Raw genomic sequence first — 26732 nt, 5'->3', positions numbered from 1 at the left:
AATATTGTTATGGCACATAACTTCACTTAAATCTAGATTAGGCTACCAAAAATTCATGTAGTTGGCATTCACAGAGAATAAGGTATATCGGATAGATATAATCCAATAATGTAACAAATTAAATGTAGATATTTTGCTTACTGTTTTGTAGTTTGTAATATATTTCAATTAATTTTATTATCAACCACTTCCATAATAAAATGTATTAATTCAAGCTTATGTTTCTCAAATTAAATATGAGCAACATTAGAATCACTTATCACTATAATTATGTTTTTACCTCTTTTTTAGCTTCCACTTCCACAGTGTCCTGTTCAATTTTAATCATAAGTTTTTCTGTTTCTGCAGATGTTTTAATTAGTTCAGGTTGAAGGTCAGTCAGCTCCTGTTGCATGACAGACACCTGTGATGCGGCGAATTCCAGTTTCTCCAAACCAATAAGGTATCGGTTTTTCATCATCATCAGCTCATCACGCTTGACTGACAACAGAGACTTAAAGGTAAGAATGAGTTCAAGATAGGATGTAGGCGTCACATAATTGTGACGCCTGAGAACATCATAGTATCTGAAAGAAAAAAAATTTTGTGTTCTTTTTAGTTGTAAAACAATAATAAGAAATATTAAAGAATTCAAGTCTCTCTAAACACAAACTGTACATCTACTATTATTACAAATATCTTTAAATTCAATTTTTTTTAATGGTTTAGTTTTATATGAATAAATCAATTACTAAAAAAAAGAGCATGTAGTTAACAAGGCACAATGTGTTCATGTTTTTTATACCACCCTGTAATATATAAATTCATTTGACTTATACTATTTTTATTCTAGGAAACTTAGCTGTTTTGTCTATTGTCAAGCAAAACATAGTGGCCAGTATTCTTTAAAGTTTTCTCTTTCCATACTATCAGCATTGACCTAGTAAACATCTTTTAACTGTGAGTACTTCTTACACACTGATGTTATCATAGGCCAATTATATTTTTACTGTTGAGAGAATCTTTATGTTGTCTGTAATTCTGCATTCACAAAAACAATGGTGGGCTGGTCATTAAACATGAGATTTGGATTTCATCTACAGGTTTGAAAAATGATGCAATAGCGTCTCTCAGAAGAAACATCCCAAACTTAAAGACTTTTTCAGTCTCAAAGTAACTATGAATCATCTCATAGCAATGAAATGAAAGCCTGGACATTTGCTATGGTTAAAACAATGTCCCCTCCCACAGCAGTTCCCCCCTCTCTCTATAGCTGATGTGTACAAAGAAACTGTAGGTACCATTTTTTTTTAAATTATTTTTTATAGCACATCGTTCATATTATAAGCTTGCTTTAATTTCTTTTGTGAACTCATGGGGGCAGGGCTATCTGGGAGAAGGTTTCTAAGCACTCAGCAAACACAACTCTGTTTGAGTCAGATCTGGGAGAAGGTTTCTAAGCACTCAGTAAACACAACTCTGTTTGAGCCAGGATTTGAACTCTAGTCCTCTTGATATGTAGCTAAGCAGTTTATGGCACTCTCCACCAATCTCACATCAGCGTCAAAAGGTTCTGCCTGGGTTATGCAAGCTGCCTCAGAGTTTTAATTACCATAGTTCCCTTGTTTGAGTAGAGCCCCAAGGGCAGCATAGGTTTGAATTCAGAGTTTTCCTTCACCTAGGGGGGTAGCCAGCCAATAACAAGCCCCATATGGTCACACTAGTGTTTAATAATCAGACTGAAAAAAAGATGCAATTATGTCTCTTTATTGACTCACTTTTCTGAGGCAATCCTAACAGATTCATGGAAGTGTTTGCACATATTGACAGTCTCCAACTTCATTGTATCATCCATCTCTATGTCTTCCAAGAACTTATTGGCCACCATCTCAAGAGCATCTTCAGGCCAAGCCTAGAACAACAAGTATACAGTAATACAATTTTGGATAAAAATTTTCAAGCAAAATCCAGTTATCTACTAAAGAACATCAGTCATATTCTGATGGCATATCTTATATGAAATAGTCTTATTTAGTATTTAATTTTTTAAAAAGTTGTTGTTCTTCTCAAGGCCCAATTTCTTAGGGCGATGGGACATTTCAAAAAGAGTCTGCTCAGAACAATAAACAATAATCCTTCTCACAATTCTTTCAACAGTTCATTGCTGGTTTATAAAGGCTTGATCAGAGTTCTAAAAAAGTTTAACTTACCATAATGACTATGATAACAATTAAAGGAACAATAGATTTGAGAGATTGCTTAATAAAGTTGTAAAAGTATACATATTGTATAATAATCAAACCAATCAATGGAACATGCACAATTCAATACACAAACCTGAAACCAATCAATTGTACAGCAGTTGATGAGTGACGGAAACATTCTGAGCCTATTTCTGAATGCGTCACCAATAGGAGACATGGCCAGAACAATGTGTAAGTTCTGCTTCACACGGTCAATGAAGAAGTTATACATAACAAGTGGTGTTCCATCCATCTGGCGGCCCTATTGTTAAAACAAAATAACAAATTAAAGATGTGAAATATGATAACAGAATGAAATATGATGAATGAATGAGATATGCTAAATGAATGAACAAAATGTGATGTGAAACAAGGCAAAGTGATATAACACACAAATGTGAGGAAGAAATAACAACAAGAAAAGTGATATGATATACAATGTTACACTTTTTGTTCAATTCTGATGTTTAACATTTGGTAATGAGCCATAAATGAAATGTGCAAAATGAATGATTGAAAGGAAAGAAAAGAATGAAATATGATAAATGAGATGAAAAAACTGAATGATTGAAAGGAGCTCAAAGAATGAAATATGATGAATGAATGAAATGCGCTAACTGGATGAAAGAAAGGAGCTAATAAATGAAACAGGAATAATGAATGAGATGGTTTATGTTGAAAATAGGAAAGAATTGTGTTCAACGATTGAATGCTAGTAGAATTTAGCTAACCTCAAGTCTGGCCACTGATTGCATTTTCTCAATCACCTCAGCCTTCTCATCTGATGGGAAAATGTTTGGCACATCTCCAGTATTTAAAATCATGCTAATATCTTCCATAAAAGATTCATCTTTAATTTGATTGTCAGAAAACAAGAAAACAGTTGGCTTGCCTTCAACTCCAGCTTTCTTTAGAAGCTGAAAATGCACATTCAAATGCAATAATTTACAATACAAGTCTATGAACACATCAATAACAAGTATATTTTGACTAGTAGGACCTATATTTTTTTTAAACGTATTCATTTTGAAAGTAATTAATATTGATGATCAAATAAACTTAAAAGATTTTGTTTAAACCTTTTTAATTTTTGTTTTGTTGTTATTTTTTTCCAAATTTGATTCTTACTTTTTTTAGATCTTCTCTCCAGTCAGAATTGCTATAATTTCTAGTAATTTCAATTTGAAACAGATCATAGTTGGCCATAAATGTTGCTAGTTTGGCAGCACTTTGTCTACCAGAGCCTCCTATGCCTGTTACAAGGAATGATACAATTATAAGATGAAAATTTAAACAAAATATAGTAAAGAGTGCATAATACCATGATAAAAACAGAATGGGATCTATCTAACAAGAAGGGGTTGAATTTGAGTCTTAACTCAAGCCGAGTTGTGTTACTTATATTTGTACTTCTTTTGGTACTATTTCAAGAATAAGCTCATGAGTTACAAGTTGTTTTCTTCAGAATATATATATTGTTGGCCTCCTTCAGTCATAGAACGACTATGGTTCATCTTGCACACTTTTTCATGTGGCTGTGGAGCCCTATTTTGTAGAGACACTCCTGTCCACAAATATTGCAGGTTAAGGTGGCTTTCACATCGGTGGTAGAGGAGCTGGCCATTTTTCGCATTGTATGTTTTTCTTCCATAGCTGAGGCCCATGTTTTTTTCGCTGTCCATAGCTTTCTTGGTCACTGTCTCTCTCTATCTGGTGTGATCTAGAGCTATGTCTTCCCAATCGTCAGTATTGACGGTCACTGATTTGAGGCCCCATTTTATTACATCTATGTAACGAAGGTGAGGGCGACCAGTTTTTCTTGAACCATTCGCGAGTTGTCCATAGAGGCTGACTTTTGGGATCCGATTGTCCTCCATCCGGCGATGGATATATTATAATAAGTAAAATTATTTGTTTGTATAAATGTTCTAAGCACAATTTTAATTCAATTAAAAGTGTAAGTTTTTCCTCACTCGTTACATATCTTCTTTCAATACCACATATATATAGTAAAAACAACAAATATTCAGGTCCAGTTGATCTTTCAAAAGCTAAGCAGCTAAAATAAAATAAAATTTAAAAAGCCATTAAACAATGATGTAACTTAGAAGTCCAAGAGATGACCTTGACAGGCACTTACCCACTAATAGAGCATGGCCATTGTCCTGTAACAAAACACGGCTCACACGAGACATGTGTTCAATGGCAAACTTGAACATAACGAGCTTCATTGGGGCTTTGCTTATTGTGTTATATTCTTCTAAGTAGCTGTGAAGGCAATGTGATGTGAAACAAGGCAATGTGATTGGGGATGCACAAATGTGATGAAAAAAACCCATAAAAATAGTGATTTGACATACAATGTTTACCTTGTTAAATTCTGATGTTTTACATTTGGTAATAAGTCATGAAAAGGAGGGAAGAAAAGGTCTATATGTCAAAATGTTTTGTAAAATTATAATTAAAAAAAAACAATCTATTCTCTGTAGCACAACATAAACAATAAACATGAATAAATATAATTTTTTTATCAATGGACAATGTAGAGCCTGCTAATAATTAAATGAAATAATTTAAAAAATTGTTAGTTATGTTTGTTTTCTCCAGGATAAATTTATGAGACCTAGGATAGATGTCAATTCTCAGTCTTTCTACTGAATGTGTCATGTGGTGATACATAACCAAAGGAGGCAGTCCAAGAAGGAGGCTGAACACATGATGACTAAGGTGGAGCAAATAAAACAATGTGTAGTAGGGGAAATAGCTTGGCACTTGACAAAATGCTGAACTTGAGGGTTATCAATTATTTTGTTGCTTATATCAACATTTTAATAAATTTAATGAAAATTAATTGAATTTAAACAGAACTGCCATCTGCATCATGAGTTACTTTTAAAGTACTCGCATCAATGCCACTTTGTACAACTCAACAAAACCATTTGGACTCAAACAATAAGCCACTCCAAACTTTGTGCTATCTATATAAGCATAGTACTAAACATGCTGCAGAGCAATAGTGTGAGACAGATAAGTAGAATATAGAAAACAAAGTGACAAAACATTTATATACATTTTCTGATGTGAAGATTTTTAATGAGGACATTTCATTAGGCTATGTGAATGTGACAGAAAAATGTGATGTTAACCTTAACAATAACTCATAACTGTTACTGTTACTTACTGTTCCATGATTGTTGTTAGTTGTTTCAAATCTGTGATTTCTGAATAAACTTTATTTTCAGGATTCAAAAAATCCCCAAAGAAAAGACTGCGGATGTCAACATCTGTAACTTTTCCACTTTTAGATAAATGTCCAAGTATTTTGTCAATATTCTGTTTAAAACTGTCTTGGCAGTTATTTCTCACAATCTTGAAGAACATGTTTCTGTGTAGATAAATTTTTAAGAAGAAACATTCAATAAATGCATAATCTGTATCTTTTAGATTTTTTCATTCAAATAAAAATTATATCAATCATGATACTTAAAAGGATAATTTTGCAAGCAATGTAAACATAAATGTATCAGTCCAATGTCAGGCTGTCATGAACTAGATACAGGGAATGAGAAATTATCCATGACCCAAATGTTGAAAGATGAAAACAATTATTGTAAGTTTGTACACTGTACAGCTAAGAGTTAAATAAAAAAGAGTTTTGTACTATTATAAAGAAGAGATCAACAATAGCTAAAAAGTTCCCCTTTTTACATCATTTACCTAGGAAACACAAAGATACATCTAAACATTTGATGCATTGATTAATAAAAACATTAACTGAATACTATTTTACTTGCACATCAAGGTAATGCATCAAATTCCAAAACAAACACAAAAATAAAAACATAATGAATGATTACATCCATGTCTGTATAAATAGTGTATGACATTATTGAAACTTCTAATTCTATGTCCTGACCCACCTGTCTTCATCATCAATCAGACGGTCATAGAATACTCTGTACACCTCATGTACCCACAGCCTCATCAGTTTTTCCCCATCTGTCATCTCTGCTGGAGGAACCAGTAGAACGCCTCGTATAACACGTGAAAAGTCACGGAGGTTGAACACATAGTGAGACTTGGTTGGAGTGGGTAGAAAGTTGGAGATGGCATCTTTGTATACTCCCATTGTGGCTGATACAAGCAGCTAGGGTTAAAGAAAGAGTTGGTGGCATTCACAATCAATTAAATTTCTTATCACTCAAACAGTTTGTCATTTTATAAACACTTTTTGGACTTTTGTCTCAACCAAAAGCAGAATTATAAAATTTAAAAGTAACCTCAAGGTAGACATTTTTTCTATTGCCTGGCCACCTCTACAGTATTTCATTATGGCAAGTTTGTAAGCTACATACTTATTTAATAGTAAGTATAAAATAAACAGTTGAGATTTACTTACTTTTCCATTTCTGACAAAACTGCCATCAAAGCCATTACCAAAGTGCCAGTCTGTGATAGCTGTAAATATTTTGTACATAATATTGTCTTCAAACTCATCAACTGACACAATGTTCATGTGTCGTGTGAATCTGGATGTTATGTCATTGCGTCCACCACCAGGTGGCCCCATAGCACTGATGAAAAGCTAAGCAGAATAAACATAGACATTTTTTTCTAGTTAGCCTATAGAAATATATACCATTGCTACAGAAATGGCAAATTTCAAACATAGAGATAATTTTTTACTAAGAAAGCTGACACCTTATGAGCTGAAGAGCATGGGAGGATCTAATATAATTTGCAAAAGTAAAAAACAAACTAATTTGATTTCAAAACATGCTTCTTATCATACCCCCTACTTAATGAAAAACATTTATCCATTCAATCTTTAACATTGTAATATTATTTTTTAATCTGTATTTTTTCCCTGGATATTTATTCCATAATAGTTCTATAATTAAAAGTAATCAGCAAAAAAGAAATCTCCAATATATTTTAACGATTGTTTTCACTACTGACCACATCAACAAGGTGAAGTTTGGTTGTGTCTTTCTTGTCATACCAGTGGCCATGATCTATCCACTGGCGTAGCAACTCTATTGGAGGCTGAGCACCATATTTCTCTTTAGCTGGCATATTCAGGTCATCCACAAAAACTACAGATTTCTTGCCCATAGGTGGACCAAACACACCCTTCCGTCGTCTGGACAGAAAAAGATTTGAAAATGTAATAAAAATTTATACTTAAAATATTCAATTTAATACATAGTAAAATTCTAGGACTCAACAAACAACAAGAAAAATATATAAAAATCTTATCACAACAATATATCTTAATAATGCAGGAAAAAGCTCCCTTTTTCTATATAAAAGAAAATTAATTAATTACCATTAATTAACTAACTACCGGTATTTGTTTATTTTAAAAAATAGATTCATGTATGGTTATCGACTATGAATAATTATGCAAAATTTCAACTTGATCAGAGAATTGAAAGTTGGAGGAAAAAATGTGTACAAAAAGTATTATGAGAAATAACTCCACATATACAGACATATCTCTCTATGTGTAGCAAACAAAATAATTAATTACCAATAATAATTTAACTAATTAATTAATTTTTTAAATTAATTCATGTTTTGTAAGGTACAACAAATAATTGTGTAAATTTTGCACTTGATTCCAGAATGGGTGTGGGAGAACTAACATGTTCAATTATCTAAGGGGATGAAACCCTACATATTTAGCCACATCTGTTAATACCATAGGATTACTTTCCCTTTTTGGTATCAAACAAAATAGCTAATTACCAGTAATTAATTGACTAATTGGTAAATTTTTAAATTGATTCTTGTCTTGTCTATGCCAACAAATAATTATGCAAAGTTTCAACTTAATCCAAGAATGGGTGTGGGAGAAATAGCCTGTATAAACATTTTACCACACAGACAGACAAATAGACAGACAGACAGACAGAGTGAGTTTTTTTTTATTTTTAGTAGAAAGTAAAAATAAACCTGTCAAGTTTAGACATGATAATATCCTGTGTTTGGTTGGCTGAAGTTCTGGCTGAGAAATTGATGCAGTTAGGGATGTAGCTGTTAGAAAAACAAGATTTAAAGTTAGATCTTTGGAAGAAAAATGTAGATAGAGTGCCATGGATAACTAAAAATATCAACAAAAAAAATTATTTAATGTTGTAAATTTAACAACAGTACATACGATTCCTTGGGCAGAGCCAGTAGGTAGCTGTTGGTGATGGCTGATTTACCCGTACCAGTTGGACCAATCAGAAGGCAAGGAATTTCATGCATCAGATAGAGGTTCAAGAAAAATTGCTGCCTGGCTGTTTCTGCTGTAGGAATAGTTAGTGTACTGACCTAATGGGAGATAACAAGTACATGTTGAATATATTTAAACATATCAGTTAATAAATACATTTAGAGTTTGTTAAACATATTATCGCAAGCATTTTCTTTTTAAAATTTGCATTTACATTTGTTTAGAAGTCATATGCTTTGTTCATAGTTAAAACACAAAGTAACTGATCAAGTTTGATTTCTTGCACATTAAAATTATTTTTGTTTATTTTTCTGATCAAGGCAGATAAACCAAGACTTACTTTAGAACCTGCTGCAATCAGCAGGCTGGATTTATCAATAGTGTCCATCCAATCAATCCAGCCACCACCACTTTTCTTTTGAAAGGCAAAATCATATACAGTATTTCTTTCTGGAAATGTGTTGCTCTGAAAAAAGAAAGTTTTAGATCTCAGAATGGACTTTGTTCAAAAGTTTCAAAACATCAAGTGGAGAAATTCTTAGTCCCATGATAAAGATGTTTGCATTACCTTTGTAATCTTGATACTTTTTGGTTTGGGATGATTATCATCAACGCCACTGATCAATGTTCTGAAGAACTCATCAAAAGCCTTTTTACTGTCTCCCACCACAAGACCACCAATAGTCCACACAACACAAAAAAGGAAAATACCTTGGAGCCATAAAGTCACCTAAATGTGAAAGAAAAAAAAATAATTCAGAAAGTCTTTACAAATACAGGAGAAGATTTTTTTTAAACTAATAAATATCAATAATGGTATTTAACTTATGGTGTAATCTAAATATTTTTTGTTTAAGTCACAGCTTTTAATCGAATCTGAAATCTGAGTGTGTCTGAACATAGATTGAACTTTTTACTGTCCAAAAACAAAACTGAGCCTTGATGTATTACTAACTGTCTGTTCAGCTGTTTAGGTTCATTTCATATTAAGATTGATACATTTCTTATTGTTGCTAGTTTCTTAAGAACATTTCCATGCTCTTATGGCATTCTCTGAACTGAATAGGATTATGGGTTATCTGGGAGAAGGTTTTTCTTGTGATCTATTGATACCAAAGTTAGTAGATTTCTATTTTCTCTAAGGTTGTTTTTTTCCTTGACAACTGCTATGATCTTTTATCTCTTCAAAGAAAACTTTTTCTTTTAACTTAGCAAGTAATCCACACAATTGTTCATTACATATATTTTCAAAAGCTTCAACAGAAAATATGTTTTAACCATAGTTAAGATACAAAGTGAAATTTAACAGACAAGAAACACACACACACACACAAACAACAGATGCAAAATATATCTATGGAAATTTAAGTTTAAAATTAAGGAATTAAGGTTTGAATAGTTCCTATGCTTACCTGTTGTGAGGTGAGGTGTTCTGGGCTTTGCTCATAGGTGGCAGCTTCAGCTGAGCCTTCATCAGGCCAGGCTTTGCAAGTCTCAATGATTTCATCCATCATGGCGGTGTACAGCCTCATTAACATCTGCACTTGGTGCATTTCTGATATAGGTAAGAATGTCTTGCAGTGTCTCTTAACAAAATCCAAACACGGCTCAACCTAAAGATCACATGTAAAGTAATCAGTTATCATAAGGCTAGTTCAGATTGGAGGATCCTAGCAATGGAATTGAGATGCTACAGAAGGATCCTAGGCATCACATTCAAAGACCGCATCACCAACCAAGAAATCAGAGACAGGGTTACTGTAGCGATCGGAGCTCATGACGACCTGCTTACTATTGTGAAAAAACGAAAGCTTAAAACCTTTGGCCACATTACGAGATCTACGGGGCTCGCAAAGACCTTTCTTCAGGGAACAGTGCCAGGGAAAAGAAGAAGAGGCAGACAGAAAAAGCGATGGGAAGACAACATTAAAGAATGGACAGGCCTGCCATTGAGAGAGGTTCTGAACAAGGCAAAAAAAAGGGAGGAATGGAGAAAGACGGTCGACAAATCTTGCCTGGTGCCCCAACGGTCCAACAGACTAAGGGATAGGTAAAGGTAAAAAAAAAAGTTCAGATTGGTACAGTTTATCTTATCTTTTATAATACAGACGTTACTTCAAAAAAGAAGATGATTGCATCCTACGCGTCATGGATTTAATCATGCATATTAACCAATGACCTAAATTCTGCCAAGTCACTGGTTTTCCTAGCTAGCTCAGGCAACCCATTCCATGCTCTTATAGCACTAAGGAAGAAGGAACATTTGTACAAATTTGTCCTAGCATATGGAACGAGGAATGTTTTTATAGGTCTTGTGAAGAAAACATTACAAAATTTAACTGATTTAGGTCAAGACACACAAAATCATAGTAAATATTAATGGGGAATGTCACAATAAATGCCATTTAAATAAGATCAGACTCAAAGGAAACATTGTAAGAGCCTAGTTAAATGAAACATTGTAAGAGCCTAGTTAAATGAAACATTGTAAGAGCCTAGTTAAATGAAACATTGTAAGAGCCAGAGCCTAGTTAAATGAAACATTGTAAGAGCCTAGTTAAATGAAACATTGTAAGAGCCTAGTTAAATGAAACATTGTAAGAGCCTAGTTAAATGAAACATTGTAAGAGCCTAGTTAAATGATTGATTGTAAGAAATGGGTATTTTGTAATAGACACATTAAAACAACATGAGCTTCAATAAACACAATGATTTTATTAGTCTCTATTTATGTTTTTTACTCCAGCCACTTGTTCTCTAAAACTGACTTCTTGACACACTGCTGTTCACTCAACCATGTACACTCAAGGGCCACTGGTCATTTCATACACAGGCACACACACTGCACTACCAGCCACTCAAAACACATACACTTACTATCACATCTTAAAATAAAATAAAATAAAACCCAAATAAATTTCTCCATGCTTTATATAGCTACCTGGCTAATGCATGCTTCCAGAAAATACAAGAAAACTTTCTAGACTGATGTAATTAGTTTTTCAACATTTGTTTTTTCTTCTTCTTTAGAAGAACATGTCTGTCATGTTGCATTTGTTACACTAGTCTTAATGACAGAATATTGTGTCTTTATGAAGTAGTATAAATTAAATTTGTTTTCCTCGCCAGTGGTCTTTGTACTTCTACAAGGTTGTAAAAGTTGGACACTGAATGCTGAGGCTGAAAGAATTCAATCCTTTGAGAGTAAATGCTACCGAAAAATGCTGGGCATCAGATACCAGGAAAAGAAGACAAATGAGTTTATACTGTTACAAGTCAACACTCTGGCTGGCAAAAAGAAGGAACTCCTCACTACTGTGAAGAGATGAACTCTGAGTTGGTTTGGTCCTATTGTAAGACATGACTCACTGTCAAAAATCTTTCTTCAAGGTATAGTGAAGGGAGCATGAAGAGAGGGTCATCCAAAAAAAAAGCTGGCTGGACAATAGAAAAGAATGGACTGGCCTCTCTCTTGATATCCTACTCGGAACAGCTGCTGTGCGGAAAAAATGGAGGGATTGGGTTAGTCAATCTGTCCAAGCATCCCTACGACGAAGTCAAGTCAAGGGACTGTTGATCACGATGATACATAATCTCAAAATGGCATAATCATGTCCAAAAAAGCAATGCACTTTACAACATCATCATTATTAATAAACCAAATGTTAGTGAGGGCTTGAGAGTCTCAAATCCTCATTTCCAAAACCCCTACAACTCCAAGTATAGTGAACTTTACATTAGTTTCTCTAAAGACCTCTTGAACTTACAATGGAGGATAGTTGACTAACTTGAACTACAATTATACTGGATTTGAGTTGAGAAACTTAGATTTACCAGCCATTCAAAAAGATCATGTACTAGCTCCTTCTGCTCCTGCCTTAGTTTCTTGGGTAGATGAAACATCATATAGGACTGGACACTGGGTCTCCAGCCCATCTGGTGTGGCTCCAGGTACACCATGCCACATCGACTGACAGTGGCCGGAGAAGCCTGTTCAAGATCAGCTGGTTCAAAGATGAGGTTCATTTTGTTGTTCATTTGAATGATCTCACCACTCATCAGACAAAGCTTAAAGAAACAAGAGTGCTTCATTAGACAACATTCTATTTATAACATGTGCTTTATTAGACAACATTCTATCTATAATATGTGCTTCATTAGACAACATTCTATTTATAACATGTGCTTTATTAGACAACATTCTATCTATAATATGTGCTTCATTAGACAACATTCTATTTATAACTCATGCTTCATTAGACAACATTCCATCTATAACATGTGCTTCATTAGACAACATTCTATTTATAGCACATGCTTCATTAGAAAACATTCCATCTATAACATGTGCTTTATTAGAAAACATTCTATCTATAATGTGCTACATTAAACAACATTTTATCTATAACACATGCTTCATTAGAAAACATTCCAGCTTTAACATGTGCTTCATTAGAAAAGATTCCAGCTTTAACATGTGCTTCATTAGAAAACATTCTATTTATTACATGTGATTCATTAGACAACATTCTATCTATAACTTAAAACTTTGACATTATACCACATGGCTGCTTACTTTTTTATTGTCATCAAGGACAGTATTCATGTTTTCAATCCAGACAGCATCCACAGGTCCATCAAACAGAATCCACTTTCTGAAGCTGTCCTGGCTGCTGGCATATTCACGGAATGTATTGGCCAACACACCTAATAAAAGGGAAAAAAGTACAATGTATTTCATTAAGGGAGATCATTTTTATGGGGAAAAAAAAGTAGCTTGAAGAATTTTTTGTAACCAAATAAGCACCTTAAAAAAATGCAAGTCCTTGATTCAATGAAATTTTAACTATTCAAAGGTGATACCAAGCAAAATATTGTAAATATTTTCAAAACTATGAAAATGAAAGAAATACCACAACACCCCCACCCATCTTGCCTTCTAAGTGCCCATAGTAAAGAAACATGGACTAGAATATTAGTTATTGACATTCACTAACCATCTGACCATTCATGAGAGACTGGATCAAAGCAACCATATAACTGGCCCATAGTGATTGCCTTTGGGTTGATGATTCGATAGATTGTCCTGTATTCATCAAACAGCTTAGAGTCCATCAACTCCCCGAGTGTGTCAGCTAGAACTTGGTAGCTCTGTGTCTTCCCACCCAGTGGTTCACCAACAATCATCATTCCATGACGCACCAGAATCATTTCATACACCTAAATACAATGAATAAATTATGTTCATTTTCAAAATTTGAAAAGAATTTACAAAGATTTATGAAAATAGGAAAATAAATAATTGTTTTTAAACACAGAGTTTAAAAAGGAAAATATTTTTTTCAACAATAATTTGAAAGTTTTTGAATAAACAGAATTATGCTGAATGGCTTCAGAAACTTGTTCATGGACTTGAAAACTTTTTTTTAAATGTGTACAATCCATAACTTTACATTCACATTTTTAAAAATTGAAATGACATCACCTATCTACAGTAGGTAATTAGTTTACTAAAATGTTGAGTGGTAGCACAATGACTAAACTCACAATTTTATGTTCAGCTCATATCATTTACCATTAAAAAGCTGAGACTATTATGAGCTTTTTATCTAGTGCTTCTTTACCAAGACAAAATCTGTCTCCAGAAGGATTCCAATTTAAGCCAAGACAGATCAGCAGCTCTACATTTCTTGCTGTAAATTCATACTGTCCACCTCACTGTTTTGACTTAAAGCCTGTTTAGCACATAGTTGTACAACAAAACATATCTGAGCATGTTTACCTGCATGACCTTTTCAATGAAAAATTCATTTGGTTGAAGTTCCTTTTTAAGAATAACTTCTTTCATAGTCTCCAGGAAAACTCCATAGTCTGGTTGAGGCAATTGAACTCCAGGGAAGAGATCAGAAATAATCCCTTCAAATAGTGGTACATCCTATACCATAAGGACAAAGCAAAATTTTGTAAGAATTTACTATCTATAGAATTAAAAACAATTTTAGACATAAACAACACTGCATAAAATAGTTTGAGTGTATAGACAGTAATATATAAAACAGCATTTACTATTACATTAAAATATTGTTTCATTTTTTTTAAGGAAAAGCCAAATGCTTGTTACCTGAGCTAAAAATTTGGGTAAGTTGACATCACTGATGGCTTTCAGCAGCAGAACTGCTTCATCCTGGTTAGGGAACTTAAGCTTCAGGTTGCCTGCAGCTGTGAGCACAGACTTGACTGCTCTCATACCATAGTCATAGTGATGCTGGGAGGAAAGTTGTTCTGAGCAAAGTCTGTAGACTGCAACAATTTTGTTTGCCAAGCTGAAAAAAAAAAAAGCTCACATTTTAGTTTATCTCAGTTGGCATCTTTTGAGTATTCTAGAGACAAGATGTCTTAAAGGATGGGGTGAGAGAACAGAAAATTTCAAAGTAACTCTACAAGACCAATTGGATAATGAAGTGAACAAAATTGGTAATGTGACTACATAGAATAATCTATAAACCAATTTGAATAAGTAATAAACTAACTTATTCAGACCATGCGTTTATCTATGGGAAGATGATGTAAAGCTTATTTGTTTCTGTGGCCCATGATTAAGGAGGGTGTCATATCCAGCACAATGATGAAATGCATTTACTTTACCCTAACTAATAAGTCAGAAGGTTTGATAGGAGTCCTAAAAATCTTGAAATTCTAAATCCCTGTCTTCACCAGGACTTGAACCTGAGATCTGTTAGTTCAGGAGCCAAGTGCTTTACTACTCCCCCCACCCCCAACTGAAATAAGTTTTGGTATGTTAATAAAGTTTGAAAAAAATTCTTTTGCTTATAATTAAACCTACAAATTTTTTTAATTGAAAATTAATTAAACTGAAATAGAAGCTAAAATAAACAGACAAAATCAGATGCCAGAGCATTTTAGCAAGCTGTTATGAGGGTTAAAAAACAAGTTTCTATATTTTATAATAAAAGAAATGCTACAATGTTAAAAAAAAAGGAATTAACCTTCTGGCATCTACAAAGCCCATAGAATACAGTTGTATTTCACCAATCATGCCATAGTCAGGAACCATCATAGCTACTGTTCTGAACAAAACCTAAAAAAAAAAAATTTAACAAATAGCAGCATTTAAACATTCAAAATTTAACTTGCCTATGCCACAAGATACAGTTGCATACGTAAACCTAATTATTTACTAAATCTGTATATTTGGATTAAAACAGTGTATAATGTGTTGAGCTATTGAGACAAACCTTCAAATTATCAGGCAACTCTTGTCTGCCAGCATAACCTGGGTTCATGGTGATAAAGATAGTACAAGTAGGATTTAGAGAGAGTTCTGTTCCTTCAAATATAAACCTTTTCAAGTGGGCAGCAATGGCTTGCTGGATGCTCTGGATCTGTTGGGCGATGACAGAGAGCACCTCCAGCTCAATTCGATTGAATTCATCAAAGCAAGCCCAGGCACCAGCTTGTGCCAAGCCTTTGAAAAACTTTCCCATGGCTTTATAGTCCAGGCCATCAGAGCAGTTGAACACTACACACTAGAAGAATTCAAACAAAATTATTAATAGTTGGCGACACAATTCTTTGACATTGATAACTGTACAATATTAAATTATTTCCTTATTCATGGCGGTGCGCTGTAATTGCTGTTTATTGCTTCAATATAGACCAAAATAATCAAATTTATATTTAAATAATCTAAAAATCTAAAAAAGTAACAAAAATGCTTCCTGGTGTATCAATGCTAAAGGCTACACAGCTGAATCTCTAATATATTTTGATTGTCATTGTTTTAGAAATTATTTCTTTGATGTCTTTTCAAAACAAAACACATTTTCAAGGTCAACATTAAAAAAATGACAGTCTAGTTTGTTTAAATCTGCTGACAATTGACTATAGAATGTTTTGAATATTATTTACCTAGTCTCTATAGTCTTACCTGTTTAGCTACTGCCTTGGCCAAATCTTTGCTGGTCTCAGTTTTGCCAGTACCAGCTGGCCCTTCAGGGGCTCCTCCCAGATTAAGTTTTAAAGCTCCCATAAGTGTCCTGTTAAACATTTTTTTTTCACTTTTCATTCTTCAGTACATTATAATCTCTTATTTAAAATCTGGGTTAATATATAATATAAAGACTTTAAACAAAAAAACTTGAGCTATTAATAATATGAATCAAAAGTAAACAGTCTTGGACTATGGAAAAAAACAAAGACATAGAATTTAATGAACTGAGAACCTTGATGAATCATTTCAACATTACTGACTAGTAAAAAGTGTACCTGTAACATCTGTCTGTTAGTGGTGTGATGACCAGACGTGGAGAGTTTCCCAAGTACTCATAGCCATAGGCTATTTCTGTGGTGATCATGTGGACAAAGATGTCACGGCTGTCAAAATAGTACCTCATCTGGGACAACCAGTTAAAATCAGCTGGGCTCCTGATTTGATTTTTGGCCAAGTGAGCCAGTACATCTCGAGCTGTAAGTCCCAAGAAAAATCAAATCAAATTTGATGTTACATGAACTTTTCTACTTAAAGATACAACTTGTTGTTTTAATTACCATGAACATCAATGACAATGAGTGCTCCTAGTGTGATTCTTGTACCACTCTCTAGTTTGCCTCTGACCAATTCAACAATCTGATCAATTTGTCTATTACATCGCTCCAAGTACAACTAGAAACAAAAAAAAAAGATATAAATCCTATGATGTGTGCATGTTATAAAAGTTTTATAATCATTGTTGAATTTCATTTGTCAAACCTCATTATATTGTCAAAAGTCATTATATCGTCAAACTTTATTACATTTTATAACTAGATAATAAGGTTTAACTTCATTATAATTGTCCAAAAATCCTATATTGAATACAACTATTAAGTAAGTCAATCTCTATTCTTGATTATATAACTTTGTTGGAAATAATCTATAATCTATAGGGATATTATAAGTGAAATAATTAAATCTTTCATATTAAGGAGTTCAATATATCCTGTTTTGGCTGCATAAATTTGTTTCTATTACTTTAACAAATTTACATTTCACCTTCAAGCCATTTTCATTTTTCATAGCTTCTGTGACCTCAGTGGTCCAATACATGCTACTGACACAGAGGACTACTTGCCCAGCCCACTCTGCCACCCAGCGTTTGCGATGTGTTGTTTTGTATGCATGGATTGAATCTGTTATGACTTTCCTCAAGCTGTTGATCATCACATCCTCCACCTGAAGGAGCCATTTCTCAACCATACCCTGTAAGAATAACAGAATGGTATAAATTTAATTATAGCTTTTATATATAGTTTCATGCTTATAGCATGCTCAGAACACTATGGTCCAATCTCATGTGTGGACCAGTGGGGGGAGAAGATTTTCCGTGCTGACTTTAGGCTCTCAGTAAACACATCTCTGCTCGATTTGGGTGTCGAACCTCAAGCCCCTTTCATAGGTAGCCAAGCCAAGCCAAGTTCAAGCGTACTTGGCCTTCTCAACCTCGCTTCCCACTAGTATGACAGTGGATATATGAAAATGTTACATTTATAGCTATAGAATGGTTTGCTTGTAGCATTAGCTACAGAGATGAAATGGCTGTTAAAAAGTCTGGATAAAATTCTGCAGCTACATTTTTTTTGCATGGAAGTTACCTACACTATGAGCAAGTATTTTTCTGATATTATTGGGTTCATGAAGTAAGAAATAGCAAAGATAAAATGACTTTCTACAAGACTGTTACTTTCTTCAAGACTGTTACTTTCTACAAGATTGTTACTTTCTACAAGATTGTTACTTTCTACAAGATTGTTACTTTCTACAAGATTGTTACTTTCTACAAGACTGTTACTTTCTACAAGACTGTTACTTTCTACAAGACTGTTACTTTCTACAAGACTGTTACTTTCTTCAAGACTGTTACTTTCTACAAGACTGTTACTTTCTACAAGATTGTTACTTTCTACAAGATTGTTACTTTCTACAAGACTGTTACTTTCTACAAGATTGTTACTTTCTACAAGACTGTTACTTTCTACAAGACTGTTACTTTCTACAAGACTGTTACTTTCTACAAGATTGTTACTTTCTACAAGACTGTTACTTTCTACAAGATTGTTACTTTCTACAAGACTGTTACTTTCTACAAGATTGTTACTTTCTACAAGACTGTTACTTTCTACAAGATTGTTACTTTCTACAAGACTGTTACTTTCTACAAGACTGTTACTAGATAGGAAAAAAGCTTCATCTTTCTTCTTTTGTATTTCAAACCAGCAAAAAAGTATATTATTGTAAAAGTAATAATCAATCCTGGAGTGCCAAGTCAAATCAAATGATGGTAAAATGTAGTTTGGAGTATCACAAAATATACAGAAGTAAAATCTGCGAAATCTAATTAAAAAGTCAAAATGACCTTTGCTTTTGCTGGGATAATTGTTGTCATGAATGGAACAGTTTCATTCTCAGCTGAAACCATGCCCACAATCTCTTCATTTTCAGTGAAATCCAATTTGGCAATTCCTTCAAAGCATTTCTTGAGATGTGGCTGGACTCTGAGTGGATCTTTGGTTTCAGATAAAATTTCCAAAAGTTCATCATTGGATAAGAAGAAAAATCTGGAAATTAAAAAAAAAATTCAAAGCAAATTAAGATGAATCATTTTATCTGCATCACAATTAAAAGTTTATCTATGAGATTATTGACTTGTAAAAAAAGGTTGGAAAAAAATCTTATCTTATATAATATATTTAAATAATAATTTAAATAAGAAGGAAAGATTTAGGAAAAAAAGACACAATGATCTAGTCACCTAGAGAAATGTGCTCTAACTGAATAATTGTAATAAGTAGTTAGTAAATGATGAAATGAGTAAATTGTTCCTTTAGAATAAGCATTAAAATATTACAATCACTTTGATAGTTATCAAATACAAAATGTGTTCATTTTAACAGAATGCTGAAATACAAACCTTGGGAAATACAAACGCTTCTTTTCTAGATATGCATTGAGACCTTTCTGAATGTCCTCGAGTAAAACATTTGCTTCTTTCAATCGGCCTAACATGTTGTTTTGTCCTGTTGCTACAAGGCAATTAGTATTCTGTGTAGAAGAAGACAGATTACTTACAAACTTGTTTAGATAAACATCAAATAGTAATGTTATAAATGTTATAAACCTGGTGGTGAGACAGATGGTTGTAACTGTGTGTATTTTTAGCGTGCACAAATCACCCCAGGTCAGTGCTAGATGAGCGGTCAACCGTGATGAGTGACAGTACACGCCAGTTCAGCAAAGGCCTGTGTCGTAAATATTACGCACGCAAGTCACGACGAATGTAATCAACCTGTGTGGTCAAGTGATGCTCCATCCGGTTCGAGAAGGCCAGTAGAGACCCTATATAAGAGCGAGTGTGTTAGAGTCAAGACTTGACGTTACCTCGCAATGTGACCAGTACGAGGTGAGAACCAGCACGGTGTTGGAAGTTAGTGCGGAGCAGAGACTAGGTTTTTGTAAAGACAGTGTTAATGTTGTTGCCAATTGCGATGTATTTGAAATTAAACTGCCTGATACTTTGGAGCCCTGAGTTATGAGGTTTGAAGAGAGCCTGGATAGTAGGAGATACGTTACAGTAATGAGTTGAAACAAACTTAAGATGATAATAAAATGTTACCATTTTTGTTTCTTTCATGATATCTTTCCAGTAGCTGTCCACTATACCAAACTTACGGCCTTCCTCTGGCATTTGGGCCATGATGTCTTCAGAGCTAAAGATAGGTTCAAGGTAAAGCCAGGTTGCTTGCACCTTTGAAACAAAATTAAATCAATCACTTTAATTTAATCTGAAACTTGTTTTAAATATATTATTAAATGACAATCTTGGGGTGGACAGTGTAGAAGATTTTCAAACATTTTACTTATTATTTCAAAGTATCAGTTCACATTCACCATAAAATACTCTAACCAAAGATGACTTGTATGGTATGAATCAGTAAGTATTTGTTAATTTTAACATAAAGAGAATAGAAATGGGAAAAAAAGACAAAGATACTTCAAGCATCTACAAACAAAAAATGTAGGCCTATCCTAGTTGTGCCATCACTGTAAATTGTTCCTTAAGCAAATCTCAGACTAAAGAGCCAACTTTAAATGTCTAGAAAATGAAAACATGAAATAGTGCTCCTCTCTACCTGTGATGTAGTTACAATCAAACCAAAACATTTTTCTAAGAAAAGTTAACCTAGCAGATCTTGCATTATATGGAGCAAATGTAGCATTCATTAGTTTCTGTAATCAAAGCTTTACAAAAGTAAAGCATAATGATTAACTGCCTTATCTTTTCACAACAAATGTAAGATAAGAAATTCAAGAGTGTTATAGAATTCCAGATTAAAACACTGTATAAAATTAACATGACATACAATTAGGCAATCATGCACAAACCTTGAGCCATTCATCAATGATATCTTGCATCAGGACCAACTTCTCTTCCCAGAGTTTCATTTCCACTTCAAATGGTTTGATGTATGGAGACCCTCTCATTGTCTGTGCTTTGACAATGTTATCATCCAGCAGGGCTTGTATGTCATCCAGAGAACTCAAAATATTCACACCCTGTACAAGATTTACAGTAACAAATATGTACAGTAACAAATATGTACAGTAACAAATATGTACAGTAACAAATATGTACAGTAACAAATACATAGATTGATCAGCATATTCAATGCCAAATTAAAAAAATATTCCATTTTAACACATTATTTTAATTTTTAGAATAAATAATGAATCAAGTGAGTAGCTCACAGTGTCTCTGTAGGGCACAAGTTCAAATTTCAAATCTTTCCAATCATCTTTCATCTTAGTTAGAGCTTTTTCAAGAGAATATTCTTTGGCAGCACTACCTCCGATCTCCTCTAGCCTAGATACATACAAGATTTATACAAATATATGTACAAAGAAAGAGAGACAGAAAGACAGAGAGAGAAATGGATAACATGTAAATGAAGAAAGAAAAACTAGAGTACATGAAAAAAAAAAAAAAACATGATTCTAAAACAATAGTGAAGCCACTAGTTAAATGAGCTTTGCTTGTTTTGAGACATACACAATTTTTGTAGCTAATAAATAAACAGAATAAAACCAACTTTTCCAAATGTTTATGAAGACCATATTCTAACATAGTTGACAGGGACGTGTCTTCTTGAGGTCTTATGTCAAACCCTACAATTTCACTCATCTGGAAAAAAAAACATTGATATTTTTTATTTTAATAACTCAAATAAATAAATTCACTTTTATAAAAATAAATAAATAAATTTACATATGTATACAAAGAATAGTTGAATATATGAAGTTAAAAAGAAAGCAAACAAATTCTGTTGGTCTTAAGTCTACAAACTACTGTTTTCACTTCTCCAGGTCATTGCAAGCTCTATTCATTGAGCCCTTATATTAATGTCATTTAGTGTGCTCAAGTCTTACAGGGTTGTAGGATTACAAACTCACATTAGGATTAAAGGAGATGGAGCACCATCTAGTCTAAAAGTACAAAAGTATAGCACACCTGGTCCCAATGTCTGTCTCTGATGCCTGGATTACAGATTGTCTGTAGGATTGGCATGTTGGTCTTAAACTTGTCAATCTTAGTCTTGACACTGTTGGCAATGTGACGTGGTCCAGGTTGGTCAGCAAAGGCTTTGGTCAGTTTGTACATTGTCCTCCACATTTCTGAAACCTCATTATCAATCTCCTCAGAGTTGAGGTTCTTGAAAGGACCTAAGGGGAGGAGAGGAGTTCAATAAAACATTTTCTGCGACATTTGTAGCTAAATTCCACAATATTAAAGAGACAAGTTGCAAGAAAATATTAAATATTACCACACGCTTAAATTGTAAAAGATGAAGTGAAGCTTGAATGACTAAACAACATTTCTTTTTAAAAAATTAACATCAAATTAAAAGAAATGATAGTATAGTACTAATAGGCTATAACAATTTTTCAACATATCTCTAATAAGGTCAGAGTTCATAATTTTTCTGAGAATGATGCATACTCTAGTTACAATGAATTCAGTGATATGTATCGACATGTATCATTATTACCAAAGGGTTAATGTTTATAGGTTTTGAATGTTCTTTCTGAAATGAATATTATTATGACCGTGCTTAAACCTCCTGCACGTAGGCAGGGGATGACAGAGGGCAGAGATCAAACTCAGAACCATCACAGCAGTCTGAAGTGAATATCACTCAACCAGGTAGCTTGAAATATATCTATTTGCTTTAAAATCAAATAAAAAATTAAATAAATACAAATCTAATAAAAATCTGTCTGCTACTATTCTTTAGCAAGCTTTGGGTTTAGGCTGATAAATTTTAGAGGAGTAATGAATGGCTAACATTTTAATTACTTTCTTATGCTATATATAAATGTTTCCCTTCAGTTTCTGATTCTCACCATGAGTCCAAAGCTCATTCTTAAGATAGAAATTGTAAGCTGTCTTCCAAAGTTTGTCATATGGCTCTTTGGTTTGAAACATGGCTGCCAGTTGTGGAAAGTCAGTGACTTCCCATTCCAGAAGTCTTTGTTCATCTTGCAGACCTTCTAGTTCAACACGAGCAGCTTCCAAGTTCTCTTGTAACTGGGACAAGATCTCCACATTGTTCTTCATCTCCTCTGAGCTCATAAACTGTGACCAACCAATGAATAGGTTTTATTTCAATTGCAAAACAAATTATTTTCCCAGTTTCATCATTTAAACAGTCTTAAAAAACAAAATTCTCAGATCTAGAGAAAATCTATTTTGAAAGTGAACATTATGAAAGTAGTTGTAAGAACTTCATCACTTATACAGACATTTTTAAAAATGAAAGTAAAATTGTTTATGTTACCTCTTTCTTTTTGAAAGATTCAACTTCCTTGACATAGGTTTCAATCTTGGCTTCGAAGCCAGCCACTCGTTTCTTGAGCTCCTCCTCAATCTGATCTCTCTTGTTCATGATCCTGTTCTGGCTGTGATCCAAGATAGCATTGATTTGTGATGGCCAATGAAATGTAATGGTGTTAATTTTGATGTCTTCATCTAAAAACATAACATGCAAATGAAAGTGATGAAGTCAAGTACAATAATTTTTAGTGTAACTTTTATTGATAGTTAAATAGTTAACAATAGTTAAAACGAAAGCCTTTTTGTACCATTAAAAAATTCTACAAAACAAAAAAAATCAATAAGTGAAATTATAGAAATTTGAAGTGAAGACAGTTATAAGCAAAAAAAAAAATCTTTTTTCCTTTTTTTTTCCACCAAAGTTTTTTGATGATTGATCATTAATAATGTATGAACACTCTCTCACTTCCAAGCTATATTATAATATTCTGTTGGAAGGATTTATTTGAACACCAGTATTTAGAAATAATTTTGCATTTACTTTATTTCATATAAAAACTTACATGGGAAATCTGCATAATCTAAGAGGAACATCAATCGGTGACTGGCCTCTGCAACTCTGTCTAGTAACTTGTAAACTGTGATATCACTTGACTAAATGAGCAAAATAATCCAAATCATTAATTTACCAACTAATTATTCTATTTTTTTTAAACTTAAATTTTACAAAATTAATAAAAAAAGAACATTCTTACCGTTTTTAAAAATTCTTGAAGATCTACCAAATCCTTGGTTGACTCTGGAATCACTTGTACTCTCTCTTGTATATCTTCATAGCACTTGTTCAGGCTAGTTATAGTAAAAGTTAAATTTTTAGAGCTATCATTCTATATTTTAGATGATGTTAAGCTACCCTAATAAGTAGCTGATTGTTAATGAGGGTGTCATTCAAAACAAATTACCAACTTTAAACTTTAATGTCCCCAAACTAATGTTGATATCCATTTAGTTCTGTTCTGGAATACACTCATATTCAAAATTAAAAGTCACAGCCTTCAGCTTGAACTTCAAAAAGATCAAAATCTGAGAGATTTACCATTCTGCCACCACTGCAAAGAGTAGCATCCTGCAGATTGTTTTGTTCTAAAAGTATTTTACTAATTTCTTCTTCACTTGAAATTTACCTTTAAAAAAAACGTCATCACTTCTTGTTGGTAGCTCATAGTAGTCATAATATAATATTAAGTTACACAAACCTTTTGTTGAGCTCTCGATTTTCATCAACCACAAATGTTATGAGCTTTTCTTTCAGACGAAGAGCTCGAAGGCACAAATCCATGTTTAAGCTAACACAGTCGAGGCAAAACATGCACAGTGGAGCTGTGATTCTCATTGAAGCAATTTCATCTTTCAGTGATTGATAGGAGTCAATTTTCTGTTTTCAAAACATATAATTTAAATGAAATCTCAAGTTTAATACTTTAAGTAGTACTTTAGGTAGCTGTAGCAACTAAGTAACTTTTTTACAAATCAGCTTTTCTATCACAGTTACAGGCATATTTATTTTGAGTTAAAATACTCCCCAAGAACCATTACAAACATTTATCTAGGTTTTAATTTGTCTACTCTTCAAACTCTTAAGTTAAAAAATATTTACTTTCTTATTTGTCATGGAAGCAGAGTAATGAAACAAAACAAAACCAAAAAAAACAAACCCAGCAACTTAAGTTTAAATGCTTGTTTCTTACATTTTGTTGTGGAGAGTTAAGGTGGTTGGTCAATGTGCTGGTAACATGATACACATTTAACTGTAGGTGATCTTTATATTGGCTGTCCAAATAATATGTTTGAATCTAATAGATCTTAACTTTTAAAAACATACAACTAAACAAATATATTTACATTCCAACTTACCTGTTTGAAAGCTGAAATAGAATGTTTTTCCCTAAGAAAAGCAGCAACATCTTGTTCTGCCTTGTTGTTAAGTAAATCAGAGTAGCTCTTGTAAACATTGAGATACCTATTACATATTTGAATAAAGAGAGACAAAATGATAATTTTGCAGTATTTACCTGAACAAATTAATTAAACTATTTAGCACAATATAATTGATAAAAATGAATTTGTGTTATTTTTAATTTAATAGTTTTTTGTGTGTTTTTTTTACCAATTATAATTTTACTAATAAAGCTTTATTAAAATATGTAAAAATGTTAAATATTTGTGGGAGTTTATATATGTGATACATAATATACTGCATTAATTTGTTTTAAACACATTCACAAGAATTTAGTGTTTCAATACTTGAAGATTATTTTTTACCAATGAAAATGTAGGTGCAAGACAAATACTTACTTCTGTGGGCCAATGATGTTCATTCTAAAGATTTCCATGGCTTTGTCCACAAAGTCGGTGACCAAGCTCTCATCAATTCTCACTGACCTTAACAAAAGTCTCTGACCTCTCATATCTGGGAACAGCTCACACTCCACCTGTAAAATAAAACACAGATTAGAATAGACACTCGCATGCTATCATCTTATTGGTTTGTCCCATAAAGCCACTATTATAAGTAGTGCGATAATGCTATTATAAATTAGATAGATGCACTTATGATTATATACAAAGCAACAATTTATCAGGGTGCTAATTGGCCAGCACAACACACACAAAAATGACAGATATTCATTTATAACAAACATACAGTAGACTCACTATAGATCATCAAAGGAATAAACAAGGATTGTTTTTTGTTAAGAATTTCATATAGAGATTCTAATAATTTTTCCAATTGTTATCAGACATCCATCAAAGTAGCTCCAGTTATTTGAATTCTATTATAAAGGTTAATTTTAATTCACAAATCAACCTAGAAAAAAAATAATAATACCCATATATTTTTCCAAGAACATGTGGAATAAAACTTAAGACCTACCCTGTTCAGTCCTTCACCACTGGCGATGATTTCGGAGAAACATCTGAGAATGATGTCCCTCAACTCTCTGAATGTTGGCTCAAAAATGATTTTGGGCTCTTCAATTTTCAGTCGAACTATCATGATTGGCCTGTGTACATAGGCCAGTTCATCATAATACTCTCCAAAGTCATTGCCAGACTGCACAACAAAGGTAAAGGTTAAGAAATTATAACAATAATAAAATCTAATTAACATTAAAATAGTTGTAATTATTCTAATTTGATTCAATTATGTTTTGAAAAAAATATTGTAACAACAATGATAATTTAGAAAGCTTTAGATTAATAATGTTTTAATAAGTTGTTACAAATTAAAGATCATTAAAATATCTGAATAGAATATTTGTGCAAAAAAAAATAAAATTGCAATATGTTTTAAAATGTTTTTTTTAATATGTGAGATTTGGCTAAAAACTTAGTTGTTTT

At 33.0% G+C, this 26732-nt stretch overlaps 1 protein-coding gene across 2 annotated transcripts in view; it reads right to left on the bottom strand.

The window, feature by feature from the left end:
* The window catches only part of LOC106078588 (dynein axonemal heavy chain 3-like), a 50472-nt gene that overhangs the window by 16517 nt on the left and 7223 nt on the right, over positions 1-26732 (bottom strand). For both annotated transcript variants that reach the window (XM_056019229.1, XM_056019230.1), the window contains 41 exons: positions 26266-26445; positions 25686-25822; positions 25245-25350; positions 24587-24765; positions 24086-24179; positions 23894-23984; positions 23335-23525; positions 22901-23132; positions 22008-22219; positions 21589-21680; positions 21248-21362; positions 20885-21055; positions 20115-20246; positions 19413-19543; positions 18858-19059; positions 17498-17704; positions 17014-17128; positions 16732-16930; positions 16394-16502; positions 15702-15992; positions 15453-15544; positions 14567-14768; positions 14228-14380; positions 13443-13665; positions 13022-13152; positions 12280-12513; positions 9858-10058; positions 9014-9175; positions 8786-8911; positions 8386-8543; positions 8181-8261; positions 7182-7365; positions 6622-6807; positions 6143-6369; positions 5404-5607; positions 4363-4490; positions 3351-3475; positions 2954-3139; positions 2317-2484; positions 1758-1891; positions 281-566 (listed from right to left, as the gene is read on the bottom strand). In XM_056019229.1, the coding sequence (XP_055875204.1) occupies positions 281-566; positions 1758-1891; positions 2317-2484; positions 2954-3139; positions 3351-3475; positions 4363-4490; positions 5404-5607; positions 6143-6369; positions 6622-6807; positions 7182-7365; positions 8181-8261; positions 8386-8543; positions 8786-8911; positions 9014-9175; positions 9858-10058; positions 12280-12513; positions 13022-13152; positions 13443-13665; positions 14228-14380; positions 14567-14768; positions 15453-15544; positions 15702-15992; positions 16394-16502; positions 16732-16930; positions 17014-17128; positions 17498-17704; positions 18858-19059; positions 19413-19543; positions 20115-20246; positions 20885-21055; positions 21248-21362; positions 21589-21680; positions 22008-22219; positions 22901-23132; positions 23335-23525; positions 23894-23984; positions 24086-24179; positions 24587-24765; positions 25245-25350; positions 25686-25822; positions 26266-26445 (6777 nt within the window). The remainder of the gene's footprint in view (positions 1-280; positions 567-1757; positions 1892-2316; positions 2485-2953; positions 3140-3350; positions 3476-4362; positions 4491-5403; positions 5608-6142; positions 6370-6621; positions 6808-7181; positions 7366-8180; positions 8262-8385; positions 8544-8785; positions 8912-9013; positions 9176-9857; positions 10059-12279; positions 12514-13021; positions 13153-13442; positions 13666-14227; positions 14381-14566; positions 14769-15452; positions 15545-15701; positions 15993-16393; positions 16503-16731; positions 16931-17013; positions 17129-17497; positions 17705-18857; positions 19060-19412; positions 19544-20114; positions 20247-20884; positions 21056-21247; positions 21363-21588; positions 21681-22007; positions 22220-22900; positions 23133-23334; positions 23526-23893; positions 23985-24085; positions 24180-24586; positions 24766-25244; positions 25351-25685; positions 25823-26265; positions 26446-26732) is intronic.

This window comes from Biomphalaria glabrata, chromosome 2 (genome assembly GCF_947242115.1).
Source record: "Biomphalaria glabrata chromosome 2, xgBioGlab47.1, whole genome shotgun sequence".
Taxonomy (NCBI): domain Eukaryota; kingdom Metazoa; phylum Mollusca; class Gastropoda; family Planorbidae; genus Biomphalaria; species Biomphalaria glabrata.
The sequence above is the reverse complement of the archived record's forward strand: the minus strand, read 5'-3'. Positions and strand labels throughout refer to the sequence as shown.